Genomic DNA, 15,000 nt, shown 5'->3' with positions numbered 1-15,000 from the left:
TGGAGACGAATATTCACGAGAGAGAAAAAAAAGGAGAGAAGCAGAGTACCTATGACGCCGGAGAATATTTTTGCCTTCTAGGAATTAGGTTCGTGTATATGCTTACATATGTATGTATATATATACTATATATATATATATATATATATATATATATATATATATATATATATATATATATATACATATACACACACACGCATGTGTATAAACATAAAGATGTATGTATATATGTATAATTTATATCTATCTATTCATATATCTATCGTGCTTACTTATTTATCCATATACTATACATAGTAACTATAGATCTATTTTGTTTTATCATTGTGATTACTATCATTATTATCATCCTTGCTGTTATCACCATTTTCACTATTATCATCGTCATTATCATTATCATGGTGTTATAATTATGATCATTATTGCTAAAGTGGAAATGACAAAGGTTCACCTGCGCCTCTGATGTATTTATGCCATCATTCATATCACTCACAATCTAAAAGTCGTCAAATACAGTAGACCGGTTATCCTTCATTTTGCAAAGGCCTTTAATTCGCAGTCTTTAAGTAACTGTTGCAATCACCAGACCCACTATGATATCATATTCACTCTTAAAATCCTTAATGCTATTTACACGAGCCTTTGGTCAAATGTGTTAGAGCACTGAGTAACGTTAATGCGTTGCTCACTTAATGATCAATATCTTAATCTGCAATGTTGATTCCGTGTTTCCCGAGTGATATTGTATTGCAACTTAAAAAAAAAAATCTTCTTGTTCTCATTCATAGCTACAAATGTGATTATTGTGATAGGTAGTGTATCTTTTTATACCGACTTATCGCTATAACAATATATATATATATGTATATACAGACACATACATACATATATATATACACATCCACACACACACACACACACACACACACACATATATATATATATATATATATATATATATATATATATATATACATACACACATACATACATACATCCATCCCCACACACATCCATACACACATGTGCGTATGCGTGCGGATATACATTCCATTTTCTGTTATTTATTTCACTATTTTCTGACGTTGGCTATTACAGAACATTAGTGCTTTTGTTATTGCTTTTATTTGATTTTAAACCCATCATTTTTCCTGTTATTTTATTTTGCACGAGTGAAATGATTTTTGTGGACGCGGTTATCTTTTTTTTATATACATATATATATATTTTCCATTTTGTTTTGTTCCATATTTTTTCCGGTCCATTTTCATCCGCTATATCCTTTGGGAATAGAATATCGCAAGGATTGATAGTTCGTCATTCATCATCACAGTCACCACCCAACCGTCGGCGTCACCACACTTCATCACGATAAGGTTGGGAATCTCTGGTCGTGTCGTTTACTTGTTTTGATTTTCCGTTGTCCTTTTTTTTCTTTTGTGTTGCTTGGTCATCTTCGTTATTGCATGATTTCCTTTTTCTAATTTCGTGTTATTATCCTTATTGTCGTTGTCATTACATTCGTTATCATTATCATTGTTATTGTTATCCTTACTTTTATCATTATTTACCATCACTGTTATTGTCATTATAGTTTTTTTCTTATTGTAACCCTTATCATTATTATCACTCTTAATACAATCACTGTCACTATAACATCAAAATTTCACTGCCATTATTTTTACGGCAACTACCATCATGGTAATCATAGCACTGGCACTGTCGCACCATTCAGAAGTCACCATAAGAATATATATCACATATATCATATAATCACTTATCACCACACTTTCCAGTCACCACACCACGAGCAAGTCACTTAAATCACCACATCACACACAACCGCTTGCGTCACCACATTCACCACTATATCGACACCATATCAAGACCATAATCCTCAACCTCCAACCCTCCCCCTCCCCCTCCCCCACCTCCCAACCACTATCCTGAGACCCCCTTATCCCTTAATACTTCCTAATGCATCCCCTCCCCCCCCCATTCCTATCCCTGATAATCCTGTCCTAGCCTCCACCTTGTGACCCCCTCCCACCCTGCAACATCCTCCCCCCCCCCCCCTTCATTCCTCTACCCACTACCCTGTATCCTCCTTTCTATCCTGCAATAACCCCCTACCTCATCCTCACCCTGCAACCCTCTTACCCTTCAACTACCCCCCACCCCCACTCAACCTCCTGCGACCTCATCTCTCCCCCCTCTCTCCCCACCACCACCTCCCCCTCATTCACTTACCTCCACCCTTCCCCCCTCCTCCTCCCCCTCTCACCCCCACTCCTCTCAAACCCCCACACCCACACCCACCCCCACCCTCACCCCCACCCCCACTCCTCTCAAACCCCCACACCCACTCCCACCCTCACCCCCACACCCACTCCCCCCCTCACCCCCACACCCACTCCCCCCCTCACCCCCACACCCACTCCCCCCCTCCCCCCCCCACCACCCGACCGACGTTGCGGTAAAGACCTTCTGTTGGGTCGTAAAGACACGTAGATAAGGCATATCCACATAGCGTGCGCGGGAGCTTCATCACGTACACGGCGTTCTAAGCAAGAGGCAGCCGTCTCCCACACACGGTTGCCACTAATTACAACTTCCCTCGTTATCAGGTGGATCTGTGTGTGTGTATGTGTGTGTGTGTGTGTGTGTGTGTGTGTGTGTGTGTGTGTGTGTGCGTGTGTGTGTGTGTTTGTGTAAGGGTGTTTTTTTTCTTGGGGGGGCAGGGATGGGATGGGAGCTTGTCTGTTTGTATTTATCTTATGATCAATTTCTTTATGCTGTCATATTGAGAGTATGCGTGTACTTGCGTCTATGTGTACGTTTTTTTGTTTTATCTTTTTATGTGTGTACATGAGTATATGCATTCTAGCAAGTGCTGATACGCGTCTATAATCACGGTCATGTAAAGTGCACTTTCGTGTGGAAGTGCTTATGCTTGGAAAAGCTTGGGCTCGAGTTTATGTTTACCTATGCCATTATGTATACCTGGTTTCATGTGTACGTACACAGGTGTACACATGCACGTACCAAGTCTGTCCGGGCCCGCCTGTGTGCCCTGACAGGAGGATTCTGTATATGTGATCATTTATTCAAAGCCCAATAATTCATCACCATTACACAAGTGCATCACTTTGTACGCCCAATTGTGGAACATTTAACCATTTCCCACAGTCGAGGCTCACAAATACAGCATGCCAATGCATTAACGTTCAGTGATATTCATACATTTGTTTGCAAAATTTCCCCAGTGTGGTATAATAGATGACGGTGGCAGCCCGCTAGAGGGAGCGCGCCGGAGTGCCTCCAGCCACCGCCGATGCGGCACCAGCACTATCATCACCATACTACCATCACCATTACCTTGGCACTTCCATCATCCCCTTCTGTAATATTAGGACTATTATCTCGCTTTTTTGTCATTGTATATCACCCTTTCGGCACTATAAGTACAACCATCAACCACGGCACTATCATCCCCGCGTCCAGCTCACCATCACCGCAACCCTCACTATCACCACAACCTGCAAGGGACTTAACGCGCACCATCGCCGGTGCACTTTAGCAACAACAACGTCTAAGTTCTCCTGCCGTTTCTCAAAGGAAACTCATTATTGCTCAAAGCAGGGATGGAAATACACGAGGCTTTTACTTTAACAAATAGAAGCCCATAAACTGCGTTATTTCTCGTTGGGATACGATTCCAGGGGACCAATTCATGTAACTGCCGCTCGTGCTGTGTATTGTATGTGTTAAGCAGATTGGCTGTCACCGCCGACTTTATGGTTATATTAGCAAGGGACGAGAATTTGGTACGATTCGCTCGTGCTCCCTGCTCTGCCCTACGGACGACCTGGGATGCCTGTCGTAAGTTTTCTCCCGTGTCATAGCGTCCCGTTGTGATGTAAAGGCTTGTTTGTAAGTACAGTACCGTGCCCACCTGGGGTATGTAACACATCTAGTTTTCAACTTCACTTTTTTAGTTTCAATTATTTTCGACCATCCCTAATAAAACTTCTATGAAATATACAAACTGAATGTGATTGGTATTTGGAAAATATCATGGTTACAAATTTTGATTCTGAAGATTCCATTTCTGGTTATATTTTCCACGAGGAAGAAAATCGAACGTTAAAAAGCGCTTAATCACGGTATGGCTAAAACACCCACACCTAGCTGGTTGACAGAAAACCACATGAATTGTACTTGGTAAAAAGAATATGGTCGTTGGGACAAAAATGAAAGCAGCAGCAGCAAAAAAAAAGAAAAGAAAAAAAAAATGTGACACGTTCAGTTGCGAAAAGTATCATTGGACAACCTGGTGTATCAAATACGGTTGGCACTCCTGATGAAACGGTAATGATTGGTACCCATGATGAGCAATCTCCCTTCGGCAAACCAGGCGAAGAACGTACGAAGCGAACACAGAAGCAACACGACCTTACATGAAAGAAGAACCACCCTAGAGACCATTGGACCCGAGAGATTAATCATACATGTAGTTCCGGCAGGAGAAGGTGCGGAGCGGCGGCAGCGGCGGCGGCGGCGGCGGCGGAGGCGGCGAAGGTACCGGCGGCGGCGGTGGCGGTGGACGGGCAGCCGAGGAACCTCAGTGCGAAGGCCCTCCCCAATTACCCGCCGCGGATGTTATCGCCCCGCCGCCGTCACGCTGGAAATTGTTGTGCTGTAATTAAGGCTGGCATGGCTCCCTTGGCACCTATCCTCCTCGCCGTGACCGGTGCCACTGCCACGCTGCTCGGTACTGATTTGGGGGGCGCCGTGACGTCCGTGTGCGTGAATCGTAAAGCGGGTCGTAATCGCTGTCGTGGTATCGCTCGCTTATTTAAAATTCTAAAGCTATGATTGCATGTGTTACAGCTGTGGCGGAGATCTTGTCTTGGGGATATTTCTCCAGTGGCGGAACATTACACGAAAATATTTCACTGCCATTTTCTTGTTGATTAAATAATTCTCGTCTTCTTCCCTTTTCCTTTTATTTCTTTTTTTCGCTCTCTCGTTCTTTCTTCCCGCTCCATCTCTCTGTCTCTCTCCTTCTCTTTTTATTTTTCTCTCTCTTTCTCCCTCTTCCTCCTTCTCTCGTTCTCTTTATCTGTTCTTCTCCCAATCTCCCCCCACCTCTTTCTTTGTTTATCATAATTAATTGTGATCTTCGTCGTTTTTTTTCCCTTTCTGTCTTCAGTCTTTTTCTATATGCCTTTATATTTTGTTCCTTGATTCTCTTCCTCTTTTGTACCAGAACGATTCATCATCCATCCCCTTTGCCTTGAATTAAAAGAAAGAAAGAAAATATGAAGCCTTTCATTACACGATTTGGAACGGTGTAACTAGACTTCCTTCTTTTTAGAGGAAAGTGATAACAAAAAATAATAACAGTGACATAAAACACGTACGACCTAATGATAGCACTATTTTTTGCTTATATTATGTCCCTTCCTACGCACACCCACACATCTGCTCACATGTGTTGCGGCCAATACAATAATTCCGTTCCAAATATAAAATTCAAGTTAATGACCCATTTTTTTTCAGATCATTATTTTCAAAATTTCATCTATCGTCGTTTTTATTTTTGTATAGGATGCGTGTTAAGGGCCACATTGCCTGTCTCTAATCAGGGTAACATACACAGTGGTTGTACAAGTCGGTTTTTATTGGGGGGGGGGGGGGCATGGTAAGCATAGGATGGACACGCAAGGATGGGGTTTACATAGTGGGTTTGTTTGGGGGTTCACATAATGGGTTTGTTTCATTAAGTGTTGGGGTTAATGGGTGTTGTTTATATGGGGTGTTATATGTAAGGCATGGAGTTTTTTTTAACGTTTTTTTTTATATTTTTTTACCGTCTGATGAGGAGCGTCGTTTAACTCAAAAAGGTTTAGTGTTTCTCTTATCATTTCATTTTTCATATGATCATCTTTTACATTTCTTTTATTGTTTTGATAATGAATTTTATAGCAAGGAACTTAATTCGTAGGCGTGATGTAAAGCAACTTTAAAAGCTAATATATGCTGTAATTTGGCAAAAGAATGACAAAAATTCTACGTAAATGGAGAATAAAACGTTACGTGAAACACACGCCGATATCTACCACTAAAACATCTATCCCTCCCCCCCCTCTTCACACCCCACCCCCCTAAAAAAAAAAAAAAAAAAAAAATCGAATAATGAACAACACTTTAACCTATTAAAACTTTCCTTATCAACAATTAATTTCTAAGTGTACATTTCCACCCAATTTCATATAACCTTTAATCACCTCAATTACGAAGCGTACAATAGAAGTGCGTGACATAGTGCGTAACACCCAGTTCTTTACCACAGACGCTAAAGAACATATGAATGGTTTATCAGCAAGTGATAACAGGTGGACGGCCCAACAGGGGGTTGTTAGTGGACGGACCTCAAGGGTAATTACCGCCTTAACTGGCTCCTAGTTGCGAAGGGGTTATTATTAAATGGTCACGTTATCATGAAGTTATCATGATGATGGTGGTGTTATTATTATAGACATTGTTATAATAATGATAGGAATGATCAGTATTATTATTGTCATTATCCTTACCCTCACAATCATCACCTCAAAATTATCGTTATTTTTATCATTATCATATTTACTTATCATTATGATTATCATCATCATCATCATCTATCATTAGGATCATCCTTCTTATCATCACCATTACTATAATTATTTTAATAGTTTTCATCATCATGCTATCTTAATCATTGTTATTATCGTTATCTCATTTATGATATTATAATTCTCACCATTACTGTTCTGTTATCTCACTATCAAACACCATTTTCATCATATTCTTAATCATCATTTTCATAATCGTCATTATCATTACTATTACTACTACAAAAAACGTAATTGTGATGATAATTTTATGGATGATAATGATAGTTATACCATTAAATTAATAAGAGTAGCACCATCATCACTATCATCATCATAGCGATAGTGGCGACGATGAAAATAAAAAAAATGAAAATGATATTGATAATGAAAAAAATCCTAATATTCAGAATAACAATTATTATGATAGAACCAAATTCGTTTTCATCCTGATTGCAATCATTTTCATTTGAATTATTATCATTACTGTCATCACTATCATTATTGTTATTGTTGTTGATGTCATTACAACAATGATGATATTCATGGTGATGGTGATGATGATGATGATGTTGATGATTATGTTGATGATGGTGCTGCTGCTGATGATAATATTAGTAGTATAATGAAAATAATGATTATTATCATCATCATTGCCAATATTATCATCATTGTAATTACTGTAAATGGAAATAATAATGATGATGGTGATGATAACAATCAATTACTGATATTATCAATAATAACATCAACAATAATGATAATAGTGGTACAGAATGATGATGATGATGATGATGATAATGATTATAATGATAATGGGAATAATCATGATATAGATAATGATGACAATGATAGTTATGGTAATGATAATGATGACGTTGATTAGGCTACTAACATAATCATCATCATTATCTTTATTATAATGATTATTTTGATTATAATTTTTATCATTATTATCATTATGATTATGAAATTGCTTTCATTATAGTTACAATCATTATCATCATAACTATTATCTTCATTATCATTAGTAATATATTAATATTAATAGTACTTGTATCATCATCATTACTATTGTTGTTAATAATGACATTACTCTTCTATGCTATTGGTATCATTATTGCCACCATCATTATCACTACAGATATATGCAATGTCATGTTTCACCATTACTAGCATTATAGTTATTCTTATCATAATAATGGTCATCATTATCATCATGATTGGTGTTTTCATTATCATTCTTCTTCTTATCATTTCTAATGCATCCTTCCATTTTTCCTAATTGCATATCATTCTGTTTCATCTATTTTTGTTATCATCATTATTATTTATTAGATCTATTTACTAATTTGTCTTTCGATATATATCTACCTATTTATTTATATCTATATGTCTATATATCTAATCATTCCTCTAACTTTGTCTTTTCCGTCACTCTGCATTATCCCCCTCCCCTCCCTCCCGTCACCCCTTCCCTCCATCTCTCTCTCCCTCCCACCTCCTCCTCCCTCCTCCCGCCCCTTTCCCCCCGTCCTCCCTCCCTCCCACCTCCCCCTCCCTCCCCTTTCCCCCTGTCCTCTACCGCCTCCCTCCCTCCCACCTCCCCCTCCCTTCATACACACGCGTCCCCCCTCCCTCTCCTCTCCCCCTGTTCTCCAACCCCTCCCACCCAATTCTCCCTCTCCCCCCACCTCCCCCCTTCCCCCCCTAGACGAGCGAAGGCAACCCGCAATCTTCGTGAATCCCCCCCCATCCCCATCCCCTCCCCCTCCCCCCTTCCCCCCTAGACGAGCGAAGGCAACCCGCAATCTTCGTGAATCCCCCCCATCCCCATCCCCTCCCCCTCCCCCCTTCCCCCCTAGACGAGCGAAGGCAACCCGCAATCTTCGTGAACCCCCCCCCCTTCCCCTCCCCCCTCCCCCCTTCCCCCCTAGACGAGCGAAGGCAACCCGCAATCTTCGTGAATCCCCCCCCATCCCCATCCCCTCCCCCTCCCCCCTTCCCCCCTAGACGAGCGAAGGCAACCCGCAATCTTCGTGAATCCCCCCCTTCCCCTCCCCCCTCCCCCAACCCCCAACCCCCGCTCTCCCCAGCCGAAGCAAGAGCATGATCCGCACAAGCACAACTCACCTTTAGTGAGATGGTGTGCAGGCTGCAGCGCCGAGTGGAGGCTGTGGTGCAGGCTGTGGTGGAGACTGTGGTGGAGGTGGGAGGTGTATGTGTACTTGAGTCTCGCCATTTCCTGCTCCACTCTCCGCCTCGCCTCCACCTCCCGCAGGAGAAAGAGCCTTAGGCGAGGGTCGTCTTCAGCAGCGGCAGCGGCGGCGGCGGCGGCGGCGGTGGGTGAGTCGCTTGCGGGAGGAGGGAGCTGCGGACGGCGAGGAGGAAGGAAGGAGGGAGGGGGGGGGGGGAGAGGAGGGGAGAGAAGAAGATCATTGATCACGTGGTCGAAATCAGTTGCCTTGCAATTTACATTGCCTTTGGTGTATAAACCGTGTTTGTTCATCACCAATGAACTAAGGAACATGTAATGTTATTGTTCATGGTCTTATAATTGTACTAATTATTTTCGCGTTCTCGCCCGTCTTACCCAAGCGTCATTATCCACCGCTGCTTAAACATCTCTTCTCGCTAAAAATACGCTTCGGAGTGTCATTACACTAATTACATCCTTGAGGAAACAATGGCGCCCATGTCGGACCATTGCTAGCGGCCTCATCTTGGCAACGCTGCGGCTCTCCTCGCAGCATCTTAAGGCTAATCATTATAGATCCCCCGTCTTGGGTAAACACTCATACACTCAGCATCCTTTCTCCTCCTTCGAGCCCCCTGCGATCCCTGGTCTCCTTCCCTCGCCCGCTCTATAACCCTTTCGCTATGCCTGTCCCCCTTTCCCTCCCCTCTCCGCGCTTTTTTTTCTTTCTCTTCTCTTTTCTTCCCCCTCTCTCTTTCTCTCCCTTTCGCTTTCTTTCTGTTTTCTCTTTCTGTCTCTCTCTCTCTCTCGCTTTCTTTCTCTTCTCTCTTTCTCGTCTTTTTTTCTCTCTTCTCTTCTCTTCTCTCTCTCTCTCTCTCTCTCTCTCTCTCTCTCTCTCTCTCTCTCTCTCTCTATATATATATATATATATATATATATATATATATATATATATATCGTTTCCCTCTACATCAGGCAACTGAAAAGTCAACTATATCTGTTTGCCAAGTGTCATACCCTAGCAACTGCCATACATATTCGTAATATGTCGATATTGATCATTGCAGTTAATGTACGTTTTCCAAATTCATACATATAATCAACAACAGTCACATAATTTCAAAGCAATACCTCGGAAATAATGCACGTAGGTGAAATATACCTTTTAGACATGCGCACAAAACGGGCCCATTTCTCTGTCTATGTATCTATATGTCTGTCTTTCCCTCTGTCTCTATTTCACACACACACACACACACACACACACCTACGTATACATACCACACTTACCCTCCAGTCCGTACAGTCAGTCACACTCGAATATACACGCTATTCATGTACACCAGTGCACACCGAACGCTTTACACGGCAGGAACCTGAGCTACTTAACGCACGTCAGGTAATTAAGTACGTGAGAGGCTCCCTTACCGCCGCGACAAAGGTAAGACGCCACCGACCCGTGAGACAGTCCCTTAATTGGGCGCCGCTGAATAGGTGCGACAGACGCTTCGTACCTATTAGCCGTCGCGAGGAGTCTTGAAGGAGGCGAGCGTCTTGAAGGAGGCGAGCGAGTAAAATTACACTGGATATGCTCTTTTGCAGCGACCCGAGGAAGGGCGAAGTAATCTCCAAGCAGCACTGGCTTGCGGATCCCTCGCCCCGGCATTCAAAGGTTAAGAGGTAATTAGCACAGCAAGAGAGGTTAAAGCCTCGAGTACCTCGCTAGATGTCTTAAGATGGGAGGTTGCCAGCCAATCAGGAGCATCTTAAACAACAGTAGCCAGATAGGGGGAGAGAGGAGGAGGAGGAGGGGAGTAGGAGGAGGAGGGGAGTAGGAGGAGGAGGAGGAGGGGGAGGGTAAGTGCAGGAGGGGAGAGGGAGAGGATGGGAACAGGACGGGGAGAGGGAGATGGGCCAGGGGGAGGGATAGAAGTGAGTGAAAGGGGAAAAGGGGAACGGAGACGGGAAAGACGTTAAAGAAAGGGAGAAGGGAGAAGGAGATAGATAGATAGATAGAGAGAGGGAAGGGAAAAGAGTGAGAGAGAAAGCCAAAGGAAGATGTGGAAAGGAATGAAGGGGAAAGAGGAGAAAGGGAACTAGGAAGGAAGAAAGGAAGAACGAAAAGTTGAGAAGGGGAAAGGGGAAACCAAAGAAAGAGGAAGACGAAGGGAGGAAGGAAAAGGAGAAGAAGGAAGGAGGAAGAAGAAGAAAAGTAAAAGGGAATGCGGAGGGAGACAAGACAACCAACTTGGAGATTTCAAGTGTTTCCATATTCAACTAAGCGCTTCTTTAAGGACTCATTGATCTTTTAACTCTATGCTGCCGAGTCGGTCGTGGAGAAGCCTTGGCGTTCAGTGGTCGGTTAATCACACAGGCAAGTTACCTGAGATGCCCCTTGTCATAAAGTCTTTGTCGAACTGATCTATCAATCAATCAATCAATCCATCAGTCAATCAATCTCTCTCTCTCTCTCTCTCTCTATATATATATATATATATGTCTGCCTGTCTATTTGCATGTCTGTCTCTCTCAATCTCTCAATCTCTCTCTCTCTCTCTCACACATCAATGACCTTACATCCTCCCCTTAAACACCCCCTTCCACCGGCCAGAATAACCGAAGACACACAAAGCATGACCCAACTAGTCGAGAAAACATCCAGACCGCCTCACCCTCACGCCAGTGCTCGAGGGCGACCGCTCCACACGTGCTCAAATATAATCACGAGAACCCCTTAGGCGCTGCCCGGGGGAGAGGTGGAGGGGGAAGGGGTGGATGGAGGTGGAGGGGGAAGGGGTGGATGGAGGTGGAGGGGGAAGGGGTGGTTGGAGGTGGAGGGGGAAGGGGTGGTTGGAGGTGGAGGGGGAAGGGGTGGATGGAGGTAGAGGGAGAGAGGGAGAGGTAGAGGGGGGGGGGAGTGGTTGAATGGAAGTGGAGGTAGGGGGAAGGGGATTGGAGGTGGACGGGGAAAGGGAGAAGTGGATGGGGCAGAGGGAGATAGAGACGGTGGTGATAAGGGGTTTCGAGGTGGAAGTGGAAGGTGGAAGTTAAGGGGAGGTTGGAGGGGGGATTAAAGTGGAATTGAAGGTGGAGATGAAGATGGATGTAGAGGTGGATTTTTAATCTATTTTTATAATTTCAATATCCTTATCATTACCCTTATTATGATCAATTTAGCTTCTACAATTATCATGACATCAATAATCATTACGGCTTCTATTATGTTTAGATCATCACTTTCTATCATCATCATCACTAACGTATCAATATCATAACAACCAATACCTCCGTACTCAGATCTAGTACCTGGATAACCATTTTCATTATTCTTATGGTACTCAAAGTGCTACCTTTTTGATTAGGCAATTTTAATGGACCCTAAACACCGTACTGGATAAACAGGACAAACACAAAATGAAAAGAAATAAAATAAGATTCAATAGAAGAGAGAGAGAGAAAAAAAAAAAAAAAAGCGGGAAAAAGAAAAGAAAGCGGGGATTTTTTTCTTCTTCCGACCCTAAAATGTAATAAACCAAAGGCTGCTTCTGTGGAGACCAAGACCAGCCCTCGGGTGCTTGTCTTGGAGCAGGCACGGGCGGGAGGGCAGATGACAAAGTGAATGTCTGTGTTTAATGAACAGTAAACACGCTTTACATTCACATTTGAACAAAAGGACGATGTGCTAAGCAGCTTAAGGCCATTAATGAATGGCCACTCTCAAATACGCTACTGCAAGAGTCATAAGGCAAACACAGGGGCTGAGGGCTCGGCCTTTCCTCTCAGATTGTAATTCGAATGTTGGTTCTAAAACCCCTTAGTGTACTTTGATATGAAGGGGGGTGGGGGTGGGCGGGGGCTGCAGCAATGGGGAAGAGGGGAAGGGGGGCCGAAGGGGAGGGAATGTAAAGAACGATGGGAGGCTAGAAACAAAACAAAAAACAAAGAAACTCAAGAGCTTGATGTGAAAAAGAAGGTACTGGGGAAGCAAGGTATTTAATTTAGAAAAAAGAAAAAAAAAACAAACAAAAAAACGCGAGTTTAAAATGACCTGCAATCATTTCACTTTCTTGAGCAACTCGTACTGTTGGTTACGTCATGCGTCGTAATATGAACATCAAGTCTTACAAGAAACTGTTTACACAAAGAAATTGAGCACGATATATTTACGCTCCCATTATGCTCCAAGTCAACTGGGAATTAATGACTCTAAAACAGGCAACACACGCAAGGCGAACTATGACTAAACTAGCAGTTATCCAATCATGGTCGTTTGTGTGAAATTGTTAGCCATTAAATTTTGTTGATTTAAAAAGAGATCATTTGAAATCCAATTGAAAGTTAAATACAAGTGGCTGATTCCGGTTCCACACGCCCTGGTGGATGCTTTTGATGTTGCAGTGGTTAATAGTGATAATGCTATTGAAATAACCGCTCATAACATGGAGGGCCGTAATGGGGTTTAATAAGAATGGTAACAGTAGTGCATAAGGGTAATAATGACGACGATGAAGATAATGATGATGAAGATAGCGATGAAGATTACGATGATCTCATGATATTGATGACGATAATGATGATGCCGATAACGATAGTGATGCCAGTAAAGATAAAGATAATGATAATGGTGCCTATGACGAAATCCGATACCCATGAGAATCATACCATTAGATATAGTGATAACCACAACAGTAATTGCATTTTAGATTATAACGATAGAACCTGTATACAGAGGATATATATATATATATATATATATATATATATATATATATATATATATATATATAAAAGATCACGTGATACAGCTATGAAATTCACTACATCTGCTGTCACTATTGCAGGTCACAGGTGTTCTGTCCCTTCAATAGGCCTATTTACAATCCTGTCACAGATACCGGGAAAAGGAAGAAAAGGGGAAAATACGCCGTACCCTTTGACCCTTGCTTCATTCAGTAGTGGAGAGGAGATAAGGGAGAAGGATATGAGGAGGGGGGGAGGAGGAGAGGTAGAAAAAGGAGAGATGTGAAGAGAAGAAGGAGGAGGGAAAAAGGATGTGAAGAGGGAGAGGGGGTGGGGGGGTAAGAGGAGGAGAAGGATGTGAGGAGGGAGGAGGAGGAGAGGGAAAAGGGGGGAGGATGCGAGGAGGGAGGAGGAGAGGGAGAAGGGAGAAGGCAGAAGGATGTCAGTAAGAGAAGAGGTAAAAGGGATAAGATACGAGGAGGGAGGAGGAGGAGAGGGAAAAGAGAGAAGGGAGAAGAGTGTCAGGAGGAGAAGAGGGAAAAGGGAGAAGGATGCGAGGAGGGAGAAGGGAAAAGGGAGAAAGATGTCAGGAGAAGAAGAGGGAAAAGGGAGGATGATGCGAGGAGGGAGGAGAGGGAGAAGGGAGAAGAGAGAAAAGGGAAGAGAATGCGAGGAGGGAGGAGAGGGAGAAGGGAGAAGGATGTTAGGAGGAGAGGTGGGAAAAGGGAGGAGGATGCGAGGAGGGAGAAGGGAAAAGGGAGGAAGATGCGAGGAGGGAGAAGGGAAAAGGGAGGAGGATGTTAGGAGGGAAAGTAGGAGGAGGAAATGGAGAAGGGAGGAGGGGGAAGAGGGGGATGTAAATTATAATGGTAAGAGGGAGAACAAGGGAGAAGGAGATGGGGAGTAAGGATAAAAAAGGAGGGAGATGAGCCAGGGTTTCGTAGGAGGGAGAAAGGAAAAGGATATGAGAAAGGGTGAAGGGGGAGGGAGATGAGCCAGGTCAAGATAAAGGGAGAGGGAGAAGGGAGAAAGTGATAGTGAGGGAGAGGGAAGGAGAAGAAGCTTCATCGTAGAAGGAAGGAGAGTGAGAAGAGAGAAAAGAGATATATGGAGAGGTAGAACAGGGGAGGAAATAGGGAAGGAGAGGAAAAGAGAGGAGAGAGAAAGGAGAGAGAAAGAAAGGGGATAAGATAGAAAGAGACAGATAGATATATATAGAGAGATAGAGAGAAAGGAATCTCCCCAAGGGAAAGGAAAGGAGAATTGGGAAGGGGAAATAGCAATACCGGAGTTAGACCGTAGGGGAGAAAGAAAGAGGGAGAAAGGAAAGGGGAGGGTGGAATGGGGGGAGAAGAAGAGGGAAGGAAAAGGAGGATGGGCGAAATGGAAGGGGTGAGGAAGAGC

General features: G+C 43.2%; 1 protein-coding gene across 2 annotated transcripts in view; it reads right to left on the bottom strand.

Moving 5' to 3' along the window:
• fuss (SKI family transcriptional corepressor fussel) overlaps positions 1 to 15,000 on the bottom strand; it is a 67,453-nt gene that overhangs the window by 3,440 nt on the left and 49,013 nt on the right. For both annotated transcript variants that reach the window (XM_086545454.1, XM_086545455.1), the window contains exon 8: positions 8,793 to 9,030. In XM_086545454.1, coding sequence (XP_086401580.1) covers positions 8,793 to 9,030 — 238 coding nt within the window. The remainder of the gene's footprint in view (positions 1 to 8,792; positions 9,031 to 15,000) is intronic.

This window comes from Penaeus japonicus, unplaced genomic scaffold (genome assembly GCF_977035675.1).
Source record: "Penaeus japonicus unplaced genomic scaffold, GWHDUDI00000001_assembly GWHDUDI00000016, whole genome shotgun sequence".
Classification (NCBI taxonomy): Eukaryota; Metazoa; Arthropoda; class Malacostraca; order Decapoda; family Penaeidae; genus Penaeus; species Penaeus japonicus.
Note: the sequence above shows the minus strand (reverse complement) of the source record. Positions and strands in the feature narration are given on the sequence as shown.